The sequence below is a fragment of the Sorex fumeus genome, unplaced genomic scaffold, assembly GCF_029834395.1.
Source record: "Sorex fumeus unplaced genomic scaffold, SorFum_2.1 ptg000095l, whole genome shotgun sequence".
NCBI lineage: Eukaryota > Metazoa > Chordata > Mammalia > Eulipotyphla > Soricidae > Sorex > Sorex fumeus.
In genome coordinates, this window is record NW_026606152.1 from 8341184 (window position 1) to 8359813 (window position 18630).

The 18630-nt window shown below is 39.5% G+C and overlaps 1 protein-coding gene across 1 annotated transcript in view; it reads right to left on the bottom strand.

The window, feature by feature from the left end:
• Positions 1 to 1711: 1711 nt before the first annotated feature.
• ZMYM5 (zinc finger MYM-type containing 5) overlaps positions 1712 to 18630 on the bottom strand; it is a 45127-nt gene continuing 28208 nt past the window's right edge. The window contains exons 4-7 of the mRNA XM_056132959.1: positions 16940 to 17225; positions 14024 to 14189; positions 12347 to 12559; positions 1712 to 2938 (exon numbers count right to left, since the gene is read on the bottom strand). Of these exons, the coding sequence (XP_055988934.1) occupies positions 2195 to 2938; positions 12347 to 12559; positions 14024 to 14189; positions 16940 to 17225 (1409 nt within the window). The 3' untranslated portion in view covers positions 1712 to 2194. The remainder of the gene's footprint in view (positions 2939 to 12346; positions 12560 to 14023; positions 14190 to 16939; positions 17226 to 18630) is intronic.

An 18630-nucleotide genomic window follows, 5' to 3' on the forward strand; every position in this document is an offset into this window, starting at 1 on the left:
ACATAGTAGGAATGTGCTTCAACATTTGAGTTGTTTCATAGTCCTCAAATGCTTATTTTTGGTTACTACACCCAGCAATGCTTACTGGCTGTGTTCAGGGATCACTTGCGGCAAGGCTCAAGAGACCATATATGGTGCTGGCGATTAAACCTGGTTAGCCATTTGCAAGGCAAGACCCCTATTTTCTGTATGATCAGGCCCATCAAATGCTTTTTATACTGGTGTTTTTGTACTGTTTTCCTCCTTTCTTGTCTTTTTGGGTTACACCTAGAGGTGTTCAGGATTTACTGCTGGCTCTGCACTCAGGAATTACTTGTGACGTTACTTGGGAGACCACGGGGAATGCCAGGGATCAAATTCGGGTCAGCTGGGGGAAAACACCCTACCTGCTTATTATAAGCTCTGGCCCCTGAATCATCATTCATTTTATCTCTAGAATCAATTTGTAATTGTAATACTTTTTGGGGTGGGTTCTAATTTGAGTATTTTCTTTTCTTTTTTTTATAATTTGAGTATTTTCATAAGAATGGCCCATTATTATTTTTGTCACACCCAGCTATGTTGACTGCTTACTCCTAGCTTTATCTCACTTAGGGATCACTCCTGGCAGGGCTCAGGGGATTATAAATGAATGAAAATGACTTTCTGGTATGTTCTAAAATTGTTTGTCATTGCATCACTAACAGTCTGCAAAGATTCCTTGAGTCAGACACTTCAACAATTTGTTCTGTAGTCATGACATTCAGGACTCTTATGACATTGTTTCAGAGTAAAATCCTAGAAATAACCAGTCGTAAAAGAATTTAAAACAAGGGTCAACAGCCGCACACTCTAGGGGTAAAGGCAGCTCAGACAGAGAAGGGAGCACCAAATAACGGGTGTTAGGAAGATCCGCCCAGGATGGGAGACGCATGCTGAAAGTAGACTATAGACCGAACATGATTGCCACTGAAGTCCTCTTTTGCAAACCACAGCACCCAAAAGGAGAGAAAGAACAAAAGGGAGTGCCCTGCCACAGAGGCAGGGTGGGATGGGCGGGCAGGGGGTGGGAGGGATACTGGGATTAGTGGTGGTGGAGAATGGGCACTGGTGGAGGGATGGGTATTTGATCATTGTATAACTGAAACCCAAGCACAAAAATTTGTAAGTCTACAACTGTACCTCATGGTGTTTTAATAATAAAAATTTTTTAAAAAATTAAAAAAATAAAACAATGGCCAAAAAGATAGAACAGTGGACAGAGAGCTTGTCTTGCACACAGCCCATCTGGGCTTGATCCCCCAAAACCCATATGGCCCCACCATCAGGAGTGATCCCTGAATACATCCAAATGTTGCCTCCCCTCCACTCAAAACAAACTAAAGAATTTAAAACATAAGCTGCTGATGACAATAAAGCACATATCTTGAATGTGTGAGGCCTTGGCCTCAATTCCTAGCAACACACACAGGACAAATCAAACAACTAAAACAATGCTTGCAACACTGACTACCTACCTGAAACAACTGAGTTTTTTTTTTTTTTTTTGCTTTTTGGGTCACACCCAGCGATGCTCAGGGGTCACTCCTGGCTCTGCACTCAGGAATTACTCCTGGCAGTGCTCAGGTAAGTAGTCTCCTTGGGGGAGGTTGGGGTAAGAAGAGTAACAAAACATAATAGCTGACTTAGCATTTATTTTAATATTTTGTATATTTGTACCAACATAAAAATAGTGTACACTCTTTATATCCATTTATTATAATAAAAATCCAAATATTTACACATTGAACCCGTAACATGCAAATTATACCACTTTAATGTAACAAATGATATTGTCTAGCTTAAAAAGAAATGTATCACAAATATTCAGTTTAACTGCAAAAGCTGCAGTTCTGATCCATTATGTTCTTCAGCCATTTATAAATGACCTTACCTGAACAACAACATTTATGTAGGTAATTGCCTTGTTTAAATTGGTATGGTTAAATATAAGCCTGCCTTTCCCTTTTTCAGGGTAAATCAGGCGCATTTAATCACACCTATCGAATGTCAGTCTTCAAATACCAATTTGAATGAGTCAATCAACAGATGGAGAAAATAGGTTTTATCAATTCAGTACTAATGATTATTAACTCCAGTAAGCTTTGGAATTCAGACATTTTTCCATGTTTATTTGCTGTAAGTTTCAGGTGTATTAGATATATAATAATAGCAATTATGTATACAATAACAGCACACCATCATTTTTCTCACTCTCGCGATATCTGTGTTCTGCAGTTTTGTTTTTTTCCAAATCAGACTTTAATTTTGAATACTTAACACTATTGTTGATGTGCATCTCACCTTCTTCATGCTTACTAAGAATATGTGATAAATGCTGCCAATCTTTGCACCCATTCTCATTTTTCAATTGATTTTTTCCTTCCCCTAAAAGTTTACAATACAGACAAAAAACAGAATCTTTTGAAGTTGAATAAAGTAACCAGGATCTAGTGGTTTTTTCACCATTTGGAAGAACTCGTGTATAGTAAGTTTCTGAAAATTTCCTCCCTGTACTGTCCTTTGGAAAGTTAAAATTTCTTACTTGAGGAGGAACATTTTCAATAACAGAGTCCCGTTGTTTAATATTCAGAATCCGGGGCCATGTACCTGGATCTGCAGAAAGCATAACTGGTACAATGGAGTCTTCTGATTTTTTTTCTTCCAGTTGCTCTTGAAATTTATCAGGTATAGATAACATTGAAGGTAAAGTCATATCCTGTTTGATTAGGGATAAATCTGAATTACGTTCCGCTGAAACTTGCAGTGCTAAAGTTTTTTCCTTTTTTTCTGGTATTTCCTCTATTTTTTCCACACAGATATCCAATGATCCATATAATCTTCTTTCATTTTCTATTCTAGGAGCATTCCTTTTTCTGTTTTCTGATGCAGACAATTTGTTAGAATCTGTTTCCATAATCTGGAGTGAAGTAGAATAGATCATCTTAGCACTGCTGACACTAAGAACCCAAAATAAATACATCTGCCCAATTATTACACTGAATGGTGCTCTTAATTGGTCATTAAAGAGGTACAAATCAAAATCATCACATGCCATTTCTTACCTACAATGATGCCTAAAATAAAAATATAGCAAGTGTTGGCAAAGCATGGAAAAAGTGCTATTTTCCTACCATGCTGGTGGAAATATAAAATGGCACAAATGACTTGCAAAGCAATTTTTCAATTCCTCTTAAGTTACTCTAGGAACCACCAACTTCAGGAGAAATGGTAAGCTACATCAACAGAGAGCTGTGAATCGACTTATTCATAACAGTCAAGAAACAGAAACAATTTAAAAATCCACTAGTGATAATTAAATAAAAACTCAAGATATATACAATTGTATTAGCCAATGACTTTTGTCAGAGCAGAACTTGAACGATGTAGAAATCTTAAACTCCACTACACAATGTAGTTTAAGAAAACTTTAAATGATAGATAGTAAATTGGGTAGGGCCCTGGTCTTGCACACAATTGATCCCCGGCACCCCATATAGTCCCTCAAGCACTACCAGTAATGATCTCTGCATGTGGAAAGCTTGGATTTGATCCCTGGCACTACATGTTCACCAGAGCACTACTTGGAGTGATCTTCTGGAACTATGACAGAGCAATACCTGAACTAAGCTATGTATAGCCCAAAAAGCAAAATTAGAGGATAGATGGGCAAAAAAAAATCACAGGAAATAATGGTATGAATATGAGAACACGAAACCCTATTTTACTCTCAATGCCCCAGTATTTATGCTGGAGTTTACTACTAAATCCACACAGAGATCCTGGAGAATAGAAACATGTATAATTAAATGTATCAGAAGCAACAGATTAATATTTAGTGTTTCAAATAAGAAATACACTTTAAAATAAAATACAAAATATGAATCATCATGAAATCTAGTTAATTAAACAGATATTTACCCATTTTCCCTTTTGACTTTTCTGGTGGATTCATTTCCAAGTAATAAAGTACTGTATTTGTTATATATTTTCCATTTAGTTTTAGAAATCATGAACTGACTTCCTCATTAATGGACTTCTCAATGAGAAAGATAAAAAATTTAATTCTCCTTCTTACTATTATTACCACAATTAGAACATAGCCACCTTTGGTTATAGGACTTAGAAAATAACAGTACTGAGAGCAGTGTGATATAGTACAGTTGGATAGGGCATTTGCTTTGCACAAGACCGACTTAGGTTTGATCACTGGCATCCCATATGGGCTTCCTGAACACGGCCAGGAGTAATTCCTACACACAGAGTGAGGTGTAGCTCCATGAGCATGGCTGGGTGTGGTCAAAAACAAAAAAAAAAAACCAAAAAGAAAGTCTCAGTGTCTTGGGCCATACCATTTATTGTGGTAGACATTACGGCGGTAGGTGTTAAGCTAGGCACTGAAAAATTGTTAGCAACATATCTGATCCCAACCCTACTGGATGTCAACTGAATTTTTCTAGACGCAGCCGCCAGGCTGAGCTGGGCTCGATTCCTCCGCCCCTCTCAGAGAGCCCGGCAACCTACTGAGAATATCTTGCCCGCCCAGCAAAGCCTGGCAAGCCACCCGTGATGTATTTCAAGATGCCAAACACAGTAACAACAAGTCTCATGATGGAGACATTACTGGGCCCACTGGAGCAAATCGATGAACGACGGGAGGACAGTGCTAGAGTGCTATAGACAAACATTTACAGTACAACGTCTTTAAGTTGTCAACTGCAAATTGATTCTCAGCACCACATATGGTCTCCAGAGCATCAGCGGAGTGATCAAGTCTCACTGGGTGTGACTCCAAGTCCTCCCCACTTCCACAAATAAGCTATAACTAGATTGTAAGACAAGCACCTTACCTGCTGTACTATTTCTTTGGATTAAAGCAAAACTTAATCTGTACATTACTATCAGGAGTGGCCCCCCCAAAAAAATAAAAGATAATGTTGTCTTGGAAAAGGATAGCTCTATATAATTTAGTGTTCTGAAAGACTCTCCAATAGAATATATGCACCTAGAAGACAGTGATAGTGATTAGTCTGACTCTCTGGAGGCCTCAGCTAATAGGTGCTTATGTCTTACGAAAATGGTCTAAAATAGAAAAAAAAAAAAAAAAAAATGCAAAAATTTCTCTACTGCTATAGAGCTCTTTTTTTTTTTTTTGGCCACATCTAGTAGAGATGTTTAGGGCTTACTCCTGACCCTGCTCAGGGAACCATATGGGGTCCCAGGGATCAAGCCCAGGCCAGCAGTCTGCAAGGCTAGCACTCTGCCAACTGTACTGTTACTCTGTCCCCTTAAAAATTTTTAAGTTCATAACTGCCTATACAAATCATCAGTACCTTATTTTTTCTGTACCTTTTCTTTGTCTTGAGAAGATCAGATGCACAAAAATCATTGTGTGGGGCTGGGAAGGTAGTTCAGGTGATAAACTACAGTTGACTACTGTTTTCTGAGCACTACCACGTGTGATCTCAAAGAAACTCCCACCCCCAAAAATAAATAAAACACTGTATTAAAATTTCCAACAGTATTAAGTACAGTATTTTGCCAAACAGATTTATAGCCCAGGAGCAGTAGGCTGTATTGTATAACCTAGTTGTGCTGTATGGTGTACTATAAAAGATTGATGTAACTGCATTCTGACATGCATATAACACAGTTGCCCAACACATTATACAGAACATAATTCAATGTTATTTTAAACTGTTATTTTCTGAAGAGCATTTCTTCATTTCACTGATAGAGCAATTCAGAAGTGCATCTTAAAAGAGTAATGTCATCCATGACTTTGTATTTCTCATGTAGTACATTGGTAGTTTGTTTACTGATATGCTTGGAGGCCTTTGGTTCTCACTATGACACACCACTAAAGTAGCCTTTGCTAAACGTTAATGACCAAATTTTAAAGGTACCTGTCGAGATGGCAAGCTAGGGCTGGGGTGAGGTGGGGGAGGGTAGGAGAGGGAACTGGGAACACTGGTGATGGGATCTGTGATGGAACATTGTATGTCAAAAACCCAACTAGAAATAACTTTGTAATTCATAGTGTTTTGATAAAATAAAATTTTGAGGGAGCTGGAGAGACAGCACAGCAGGTAGGCATTTGCCTTGCATGTGGCTGACCCGGGTTCGATTCCCAGCATCCCATATGGTCCCTGAGCACGGCCAGGAGTAACTCCTGAGTGCAGAGCCAGGAGTAACCCCTGTGCATCGCCGGGCGTGACCCAAAAAGCAAAAAGCAAAAAGCAAAAAAAAAAAAAAAAAAAAAAAAGAAAAAAAAAGTGGCTTTTGCACCCAAGGCTATCCTTAAAAGCCTTGAAACCTGGAAAGGGATAGTCTTTTTAGCATTTGTTTCCAGAATAGAGAAGTTTCATCCATATAAGATTTGTTCCAGCCAGAAATTTTCTTCCACAATTAGTTTATGTAGAGAATCCAAAAAAATTTTTAACAGCCTTCACATCATTGCTTAGAGACTCACTACTCACTATCACATTATGCAATGAACAATAACTGGTTTTGGGGGGAGCTTTTTTGGTCCCACCTGGGAATGGTCAGAGTTATTCCTGGTTCTACATTCAGGAATCAATCCTGGCAATTTCAGGACCAAATGGGATGCAGGGAATCAGACCTGGGTCAGCTACGTGCAAAGCAAACACCCTAAATATTGAATTACTTAAACCACCCAGAGCTAACAGTAAGTTCAACAATATAGTTGAGCCCAGTCTTTTCTTTCAATACTGCAAACAAACTTTTAGTGTTGGTTGTAATGATCATGGTGCGGAGAGATATGCTTCTATCTGGTCTTCAATCCAGGTGAACAGAAGTGTTTCTGTATCTGATATAGGGCCTTTTCAAATTTTTGTTAATCTTGTAGTTTTCAATGAAGGAGTCTTTAACAACCTCCATAACTTTATACTGGCTCTTCACAACTGTGGCTATTGGGGGTGGTCGAAGGGGGGAAACTAGGGCATTGGTGGAAGGAAATGTACACTGGTGAAGGGACTGGTATTGAAACATCCGATGACTGAAATCCAATCATGAACACTTAGTAAACACTCAACAAAAATTTTTTAAAAAATTTTACAGAAGAAAAGTGACTGTAGCTACGGTGGAATGCAACAAACCTGACTGGCGAGGAGTAGCTCACTGACTTTCCATTTTCCTATTATTTAATCACTTATAAATTTTATTTCCAGGTCAATCAATGCAACTGTTGCTTACTGACAAAATTAGTAGAGAACTTATAGACTTAGGGGACCTTGATGAACTAAAAAAGATGAGATTAAATCAAGCACAATGAAAAATGATACTATCAGACATGGCAGGTATAAGAGGTTACCAGGGTAAAATAATACATTACAATTTGCACTGGAGTTGTGGAACCACTGCCACAGTCTGACATTGAACAAAATACTATTCAGCTTAAAACTTTCTAATAAAATGAAGGTTTTCCACTGTGAAAAGGCCTGTTACTAATCATTTTTAAAAAATGCTAATGTGGTGATGGTGAAGCAGATTTATAGGGGTTATATGTAAGTTCTATTTCATAAGTTTTTCATAATATCCCTACATTTTCCTGCTGCTGAAGAGTTACTTTATATTATTGGGGCTGGAGCAATAGCACAGCAGGTAGCGCATTTGCCTTGCACGCAGCCAACCCGGGTTCAATTACCAGCATCCCATATGGTCCCCGAAGCACTACCAGGAGTAATTCCTGAGTGCACGAGCCAGCAGTAACCCTTGTGCATCGCCGGGTGGGACAAAGAAAGAAAGAAAGAAAGAAAGAAAGAAAGAAAGAAAGAAAGAAAGAAAGAAAGAAAGTTGCTTTACATTACTGATATGAGCATTGTAAAATGAACAGGCTTATTTTTAAGAACACAAATGCCAGGCAGGCAGTATAATTATTCAAAAAAGTCTGTGTACATGGTTGATATACATTTTGACTATATACATTTCCAATTTTAACCTCCTCTAAGTGTCAATTTAAGACTAAAATAATTGTACTCAATATATAAGCCTAATATTCTTCTGAGGATGACCATTTTTTTAATCTAATGTCTGACTCACTGAGGAGCCATAGAGATAGTACAATGGGCAAGGTGCTTGCCTTGCATGTGACAAACACATGTTCAACGTCCAGCACCTGTATGGTCCCCCAGCACTGCCAGGCAAGATCCCTGACAGCAAAGCCAGGAGTAAGCACTGAGTACCACTGGGTGTAGTTCAAAAATCAAAAACAAAAATAACTTTTAAATCACCTACGGGTATTTACTGTTTTTCAAAAATCTTTCAGGGTTACCTAAAATCCATATATCTTTATCTAATGATGAAAATACCCGCAAACTGCCGCTATGCCTAAGGCTAGACCCTAACAACCCGAGACCAAGTTTTCCAAGAAATTAAATAGCCAAAAGTTAGGTGTGTGGGAGCCACACCCACAAACCATTTCTGGCTCAGCTATACAAATAATAAATAATAAATTAATAAATAGGCCTCATTAATAAATAGGCCTTGCTTATAGACCCAAAAGTAAATCTCAAAAAACACCAAAAGCCATAATTAATCTCGGACCCACACAAGGTTGAACAGACCAGGGCAAATCAGATTGGGCGGGTCTGCTTGGTGCCCGCCCAAGCAGAGTCCCTGTTCCCACAGTTCAAAATGGCCACCTTGCTCATGGCCACACTCCACCATCTTAGAACAAACCTCACTGAGATATTAATCTGTTGAAAATTCGGGCATGCGGGTTTTGTGACTGGAATCTCCAGGCTTTCTCGGAGTTGGGATGGTCTACCTCCCTGACTTCCCTATACTACTGGAAGCACCACTAGTCACTCCCACAAACCAACTCCAACACCACCATGAAAGCTCTTCTACTGGTCTTGCTTCAGTGACCCATAAATAAATCTCAAAAGAGATCAAAAGCCACAGTTAAACAGTTAATAACAAGCCCGTACAAAGCTAAATAGACCAGGGTAAATCAGAAGGGAGCAGGTCAACCTGGTGTCTGCCCAAGCAGAGACACCCCTCCCCGCACCAGCCGCCTGCTCACATAATCCCAAATCACCACCATGTCCTGAATGGACCTCACTGAATTATAATGTGCTGAAAAATTTTCCAACTTAAATCTCCAGGCTTTGTCGGGGTCAGGATGGACTACCTCCCCCCACCACCCTCTACTTCTAGAAGCCTTGGCAGTCTAGTTAAATAAGCTACTCCAGCCTTATCTTCCTGATAAAATACTGAACGCCCGAAACACGATGACCTCTTGGTACCTGTATTGCTAACCATAATGCACAAAAGGAGAGAAAAGAAAGAAGAAAAGTGCCAGCCACAGAGGCAGGCTGGGGGGCGGGGGTGTTGGGGGATAGTGGGAGGGAAACTGACATTGGTGTTGAGATATGTACACTGGTGGAGGGATGGGTATTGGATCACTGTATGACTGGAACCCAATCATGAATAACTTTGTAATAGTCTATCTCAAGTAAACGCCCTCCCATTGATCATCGATTTGCTCGAGCAGGCCCAGTAAGGTCTCCATTGGAGACTTTGTTTTTACTGTGTCTGGCATATGGAATACGTCACCGGGAGCTTGCCAGGCTCTGCGGTGCGGGCGAGATACTCTCGGTAGCTTGCTGGGCTCTCCGAGAAGGGCGGGGGAATCGAACTTGGGTCGGTCATGTTGGCTGCATGCAAGGCAAGCGCCCTACCGAATAAAAAAATTAAAAAAATGAAAAAGCAAAAAAGAAAGGGGTAAACATGCTTCTGTTGGGGCACAGCGGCTAGGGCATTTGCTTTGCACACGACTGACCCAGGTTCGATTCCCAGCATCCCAGATGGTCCCCTGAGCACTGCCAGGAGTAATTCCAGAGTGCAGGAGCCAGGAGTAACCCCTGTGCATTGCCGGCTGTGATCCAAAAAGAAAAAAAAAAAAGCTTCTGTCAGGTGGCTAGAGAGGTACACAAAAATACAAGAATATTTTTGGTTTAGGGTTGGGGATAAAATTCTGGCAGAATATCAATCTTATATGTAATAGACCCTGAATTCAATACCCTGCACTATACATACATAAATTAAAGAATGGTTCTGTTTTTTTAAATTTTTGAGATGAATTTTAAATTCATCTCAAGTTCATTATTCTTTGCTGTGTTTTGCTTTTGGACTACACTCAGACGTAGGCGGGGGTAATTCTGGCTTGGAACACATTCAAGGCAAGGACTCAAGACAAGGAGTCACATCTGCAACCCTTGAATTAATTGTTGTATACAGGATCAAGGTTCATTAATTTTCAAAGCAATAGCAAAAAAATCTAAGCATTAACATTATTTATTTAAAAGGTTTGGAGGCTAAGTAAACCCAGCAAGGCACTTGTCTTGCACATGGCCAAGCAGGGTTTGATCCCCAGCATTCCATATGGTTCCCTGAGCACCACCAGGAGTGATTCCTGAGTGCAGTCAGGATTATTGATTATTGCTGGGTGTGGCCCCAAAACCAAACATTAAAAACATTTAAAAAAGGAGAGATCTTGCTTTATTAATGAAAATGATTCCATACCTTATTTAAAAACAACTACAGAAGATTCTTTTTTTGGAATGTTCATTCTATTGATATATTTACCCTTATATAGCCATAGCATGATTGGGATTCCTATTTTACTGAGGTACTAGTGGTAAAACTGTACTTATTTACTTACAATATATAACATGATGTATTAAGATTTCAAGTCTATGTTCATTGCACTATTATTCACAATAGCGAAAATCTGGAAATAACCCAAGTGCTAGAGAACAGACAAGTAGGTAGAGAAATTATGGTATATCTATGCCATGGACTACTACGCAGTTGTTAGGAAAAATAAAATTAGTAAATTTGCTTGGACATGAATGGACATGGAGAGTACCATGCTGAGTGAAAGAAAAGTCAGAGGGAGAGGGACAGACATAAAATGATTGTACTTATTTATGTGGGGGAAAAAAAGACAATAGAAACGAGGGCTAGAAAGACTGGTCCTGTGTAGGAAGCATCCCACAAGGTTAGGAGGTGGTGGGGTGGGACTGGTTAGGATAGAGAAGAAACCACTATAACAATACTAGTTAGAAATGGTCACTCTGAACAAGAATTGAATGCTGAGGGGAGGTAAAGTGGTGCTGAGTGGACTCCGGTGTCAGAGATTGAACCCAGGGCTCCCACATGCAAAACATGTAGGATGTGCTCAGTGGTGCTCAGTGAACTCTGGTGTCAGAGACTGAACCCAGGGCTCCCACATGCAAAACATGTAGGACGTGCTCAGTGAACTCTGGTGTCATGTGATTGAATCTGGGCTTCCACATGCAAAGAATTAGTCCAGCACTCTGAGCCCGTAAAAAAAAAAACAACTTTTTTTTGGTGTTATTCAGGGAAACTGCTGGGGATTGAACCCCTGTTAGCCGCATGCAAGGTATGCTGCATGCTGCATGCTGCATCTCTCTAGTCCCACAGGACAGCTTTAAGTCAAAAGGACAGTACCAAATTTTGATGACAATATGGTGCAACATGGACAAGTTGTCCATAAAAATATAAAATGTTAAGTATTATAATTACTTATAGGAGTAGAGATTAAAACCAACTTACAAATTATGATAAACTATCCACTGATTTCAATATTCACAAGAAATGGGACAGCATAAAGATAATAGAAACAAACTGGGGCAGGGCTGGAGGATAGCACAGTGGGCAGGGTGTTTGTCTTGCACGTGGCCGACCCCGGTTTGATGCCCAGCATCCCATATGTTCCTGAGCACCGCCAGTAGTAATTCCTGAGTGCATGAGCCAGGAATAACCCCTATGCATCACCAGGTGTGACCCTTTCCCCCTGAAATAAATAAATAAATAAATAAATAAATAAATAAATAAATAAACTGGGGGCCAGAGTGATAATACATTGGCCAGAGAGTTTGCCTTCTGCATGGCACATCCGGGTTCAATCCTCAACACCCCATAAAGCCCCCTGAGCTTTCCAGGAGTGATTGGCAGAGCCAGAAATAAGTCCTGAGCACCACCAGTGTGGGTTCCAAGAAAACCCCACAAACACAGGCTGCAGCAATACTACAGTGGGTAGGGCACTTGCCTTGTAGGCAACCGATCTGGGTTCAATGCCTGGTATTCCATATTGTCCCCCAAGAACCACAGTAATGATTTCTGAATACTAAGTCAGGAGCAACCCCTTTGGCTGGATGTGGCCCAGATACACACAAAAAAAATACATCAAACTAAATGAGATTCATCTATATTGTAAGCTAACAGTGGGAAATGATTGTATACTTGGCCATTTATTACTTCTATTAAAAATAATTACCTGTTTATATTCGTTAGCACAACCTTGGCAGCAAAATCTTGTCTGTTGACCTTCAATGGTCAGGACAAAGTTTCCAACACTTTTATTAGGCAAGTACTCTCCACACTGTTCACAGCAATTCATTGTTAAACCATTGGCCAATCTGTACTTATTAAAGCATTGGTTACTGCACAGTTTATGTGTTACATTGTTAACGCTGACTTCATGTCGAACCTAAAAGAAAAAACAGGACAAATAAGTATGCCAGTCGAGCAGAAACAAAGAACCTCCTGTAAATCTCAGTGAAAGAAGTATTCTAAGAAAAGATTGAAAGAGCAAATTTCATTAAAAAAAAAAAAGCTAATTTCATTTTTCTCTTAGTAAATTAACTCAGAAAAAAAAAGCAATACACTCGTATTAATTTTCTCAGAGACATTTAATTCTAGAAAATGGACTGGAGAGACAGTACAGTGGAAGGCGCTTTTCTTTCATTCCCTGGCTTCCCATACAGTCTCCTGAGCACCACTAGTAGTGATTTATGAGGGCCGAGCCAGGAGTAATCCAGAGCACTGCCACAAGCAGTGGGGGGTCCCAAAAAGCCAACAAAATAACAACTAAAGAAAGTGAGAGAGAGGGATGGAGGGAGAAAGAGGGGAAAGAGAGAGAAGAGAGGAGAGAGGGAGAAAAAGAAAAAGAGATAGAGAGACAGAGAGAGAGCGCGCGCGCGCCAGCTTGGTTTCAAATTTCACTGCCCCAGAAAACCTGTGCAAGGGGTAATGGTAGCGTTTTTATGTGTATACAATACCTCTCAACTCTTCACCCTATAGGGTAAGGGCTGTAACAATCCAAGGTGTGTGGTGGTGGCCTCGGGCACAATTAAGCAGGATTTCTGTTTATTCCCCTAAGACTGATTTATTGTTCGCTTTCAGGTCACACCTAGAGATGCTCAGGGCTAAGTCCTGGCTTTGTGCTCAAGGATCACCCCTGGTGATTCTTAGGGACCATATATAGTGTCAAGGATCAAATCTGGGTAGCCACAAGCAAGGAAAGTACCATGTCCACTATACTATCTCTGTGGTCCAAGAAAGTAGATTTTAGAAGGGTTGCTAAACAATTTTCTCCCCTAAAAGTATGTTTAGGAACTTCTGGGCAAAGGTCATCAATATTACCCATATTCAGTATGATATACTGTGTATATATTAAATAAAATAGTTCTTCCTTTCTTTAGCTTTGTTAACTGAAATAAAATTGAATCATGGATTTGCATGGCTTCAAAAGAACAATTTAGTAAGTATGAATAGTGAAGACTGCCGATATGCAAATTAATTTTGTTAGCAACTAGAAAGAAATGTGAAGTTATCAGCATACTTTCATTCCACTTGTTTTACATGATACTGTACCAGAATCATTTGCTTCCATGTTGAGACTACATTTTTATTTAGAATTACTATTAAAATCAAAATCCAACATAAAATGACTGTTTTGTTTGAGTACATCCAATTCTATGGGCTGAGTGGGGGGAAAAGATGTTTTACTTAACTATGTAAGTTAAATCATAATTCATATCCCAATTCTTTAAACTTTCACTGTACAGATTCAAGATGTGTATAATATAGATGGCAGAGCATATAACAGCACTCAAAGGTTAAAATATCTGTTAGTCTAGATAACAGTTATCTAAAATATAAAAATCCAAACCTCTGTTAGTTTACTACAGATTGTACATCTTGATTTATTTAGTGCTCTTTTTCTAATGTCCTGATTATCTTCATAGAGAGTTAAACAAGATGTACTAGAAAATTTCTGGATGGATTCAGTTGACTTCATTGTAGGAACCATAGGAGTTTTATTTGTAGGTGTGTCCCTGAAACAAAGAATAGATAACACTGCATTTTAATAAAGGAGAACTATATTAACAAAAACAGAGTTTTAATTCTCTCATACTCTACTGCTAATAATCCCCTGTGAGTTTTGGATCTAGCAAAAGCTAGCTTTTGGGTTTGTCAATCGTTAATAAATAGGAGCTGCCTGAAATTTATATGGAACAATAAGCCCCCACGAATAGCTAAAGCAATTCTTGGGAAAAAGAAAATGGGAGGAATCAACCTCCCGAACTTCAAACTGTACTACAAAGCAGTAATAATTAAAACAGCATGGTACTGGAACAAAGGCAGAACTGCAGACCACTGGAACAGGGTTGAATACACTGACATCTCTCCTCAATCATATGCTCATCTAATCTTTGATAAAGGTGCAAGTAATGAGAAGTGGAGTAAGGAAAGCCTCTTTAATAAATTGTGTTGGCATCACTGGACGGCTACATGCAAAAAAATAGGCTCAGAACTCTGCCTAACACCATGTACAAAAGTAAGATCAAAATGGATTAAAGACCTCAACATCAGACCAGAAACCATAAGGTACATTGAAGATAAAGTTGGCAAAACCCTCCATGACATTGAAGCTAATGGTATCTTCAAAGATGCCACGCCACTGGCCGAGCAAGTGAAAACAGAGATAGATAAATGGGACTATCTTAAACTAAGAAGCTTCTGCACCTCCAAAGAAACAGTGACCAAAATACAAAGACAGTCTACAGAATGGGAAAGGATATTCGCCGAATACACATCTGACAAGGGGTTGATATCCAGGATATACAAAATACTGGTTAAACTCCACAAGAAGAAAACATCCAACCCCATCCAAAAATGGGGCAATGAAATGAACAGAAACTTTCTCAAAGAAGAAATCCGAATGGCAAAAAAGCACATGAGAAAATGCTCTACATCATTAATCATCAGGGAGATGCAGACCAAAACCACAATGAGATACCATCTCACACCTCAGAGACTAGCCCACATTCAAAAGAACAAAAGCAACCGATGCTGGCGTGGATGTGGCGAGAAAGGGACACTCCTTCACTGTTGGTGGGAATGTCCACTGGTTCAGCCCTTCTGGAAAACAGTATGGACGATTCTCAAAAAATTAGAAATTGAGCTCCCATTTGACCCAGCAATACCACTCCTGGGAATATATCCCAGAGAGGCAAAAATGTATAGTCGAAGTGACATCTGCACTTGTTTGTTCATTGCAGCACTCTTTACAATAGCCAGAAACTGGAAGAAACCTGAGTGCCCAAGAACAGATGACTGGTTAAAGAAACTTTGGTACATCTACACAATGGAGTACTATGTAGCTCTTAGAAAAGATGAAGTCATGAAATTTACATACAAGTGGTACAATATGGAAAGTATCATGCTAAGCGAAATGAGTCAGAAAGAGAGGGATAGACATAGAAAGATTGCATTCATCTGGGGGATATAAAGTAACAAAGTAAGAGATTAATACCCAAGAATAGCTGAGATCAGCACCAGGAGGATTACTCCATAACTTAGAGGCCAGCCGGGTATCCTAGAGGAAAGGGCAGTTCAGATAGAGAAGGGAGCACCAAATAAAGGATGTTTGGAGGATCCTCCCAGGAGGGGAGATGCATGTCGAAAGTAGACTATGGACTGAACATGTTTGCCACTCAATGCCTCTTTTGCAGACCACAACACCCAAAAGGAGAGAGAGAACACAGGGGATTGCCCTGCCACAGAGACAGGGGGGATGGGGGGATGGGGGTGGGAGGGATATTATCCATGGTGGTGGAAAATGGGCACTGGTGGAGGGATGGGTATCTGATCATTGTATAATTGAAACCAAAGCACAAAAAATTGTAAATCTACAACTTTAAAAAAAAATAAAATACAATAAAGGGAAAAAAAAATAGGAGCTGGAGAGAGTGCCAAGGGTTGGAATACATGTCTTGCACATGAGAAACCAGTGATTAATCTCTGGCACTACGGGCACCATCCCAAGCATTGCTGGATCAGAGCAGATCATTTGTCCAAGTATCACCAGAAGTGTCCTCAAGGATTAAAGGTCCGCTTCTTAGGAAGTTAAAAAAAAAAAAAAGTCTCTAAATGTGGAAAAAAAAATATTAGAAGAGGGGCTGGAGAGAGAGTACAGTGGGAGGGTGCTTGCCTTATAAACGGCTGACCCGGTTTTGATCCCCCAGCATCCTATTTGGTCCTCTAAGCACTGCTAGGAGTTTCCTGAGTGCGGATCCAGAAGTAACCTCTGAGCATCACTGGGTATGCCCCTCCAACAAAAAAGTTGGGGGCTACAAAGATAGTATTGTGGACAGGGCAACTGCCTTGTCCAATTCTGGCACCACCAAGAGTAATTCCTGAGTGCAGAGTCAAGAGTAATCCCTGAGCATTGCTGGGTGGGGCCCTAGAACCAAACACAAAACAAATTTTTAAAAAATTATGTAAGCACAAGAAACCTGTTATAGAAACAATCCAAAGGCTGGTTGTGATTTGGGACAATTAAGAAGGAGGTGAGAAGGCAAAAGCAGTAGCAAGAAGATTTATCTGTACAACTTATATCCTTGTTTTCCTGCTTAAATTATACAATATGATGATCCCCACAGTTGACACTATCTAGGATATTTTAGGTTCAATAAACCTTAAAATACTGTTCCCAACAATGCTGTTTAGGAACATACACTGCTACTTGAGAACATACATATCAGTATTCAACCATAAGGAGTCACTGAAAAATATAGCTTACTTTTTACATATTACATTGCTCTTCTTGGGAATACGTTTATGAGAGAAAGAGGAAAGGCAGGTGGTAGAACAAAATAGGTGAACTGATCCTTTTCGTTGATAAGCAGTCTGTCCCTTCTGTAAAGGATTTTTGCAATGAGCACAAATGATTTTAGCTGGTTTAATACGTTGCTGTTGATCTGAAGGCTGGAAAATCTGTTTAGGAAGAGAAGCCACTGGTGCTAAAGAATCCACCTGTTCTTGCTTCTGATTACGGGGAAATAATGCTGACTGGGATATCCAAGAATCTTAAAGTAAAACACAAAAGAAAGTCATGAATAATTCAAATTCATACCAGAAATTAATTTGTACCAATAAAGACTAGGGAGAGGTAGTAAAACTGTATAACTGAGGTCAAGGAGCCACACTGCACAAGCCCTGGAGAACTGCACATTTTGAAGTATAAGTGAATGATACTCTTATGCACTATATTAGCCATCAGCATTTAAGTCTGAGTCCTAGGTTCAAAATCTATCTGTATCATGCTAGTACATATTACTGTATCTTCGTTTTCTCACCTACATGTTGACAATGATTTTGCGAGGTATTATGTCTGACGTGCAAAAGATTTGAAATAGTAATTTCTGTTATCTAAGAGTAAAGCATTAACTTAATATGGGATAAAGAAGAATACACAAATACCAAGACAAAGAGTCGTGTATATAACAACTAGCTTCTTTACAATCCAATTTCATAATTCATTTTCCTACCATTTTTATAAAAAAATGAATTTTACAAAGAACAACCATATGATCAAGAAGTAAATATTATTACTTTAGTATTCTTGTTTAATCTTCTTTTTTTGGGGGGGGAGGGGTGGTGGTTAGGTCATACCCAGCAGTGCTCAGAGGCTATATTCCTGGTTCTGAGTCAGGAATACCCCGGTGGTGCTTGAGAGAGCATATGTGGTGCCAATGATTTGTGCAAGGTAAGCACCTTAACTCCTGTGCTACCTTCCCAGCATCAAATTTTGGAAAAAAAATAAAGGGGGGGGGGGGAATCTGAACCAGATACAAAGCAAGCACCTTAACCCCTGCACCATTGTCCAAATAGAATCCTTTTTAAAAATGGGGTGGGGGTGGTTTGAGGTCACATTGGGTGTGCTAAGACAGTGAGTCCTGATAATGTTTTAGGGGACCATATATAATGCCAGAGATTAATCAGGGTCCACTGCAAGGCAAGTGCCTTAAATCTGTACTCTCTCTAGTACACTAAAATATCTTTTTCTATATTTTGAGGGATTAAAAAAACAATTTCCTTCCAAAATACTCCAACATAAATAATTTCAACAATTGTTCAGTGATTGAACAAGTGTTCATTATAGAGGTGGTAGATTACTTAGAAAGACTCAGTTTTCCAAATTCAGACATGGACTCCTCCAACACATATTACTAGTTAATCAGGAGGGTATTTTTTATGAAGTCATAGTGCTTCTCAACATATGACATCATTGGGGAATCTTGTTTAAACAGATTCTAGAAGAGGAAGTCTGAAGTAGGAACTGAGATCCTGCACTTCTAACTGCTGGGTAGACTAATGAATTATTCTGTTATCTCTTGAAAAATTGTTTCTGGGGCCAGAGAGATAGTACAGAGTGTATTGCCATGGGGCAAATGCAGGTTTAATCCCCTGCACCATATATGGTTCACCAAG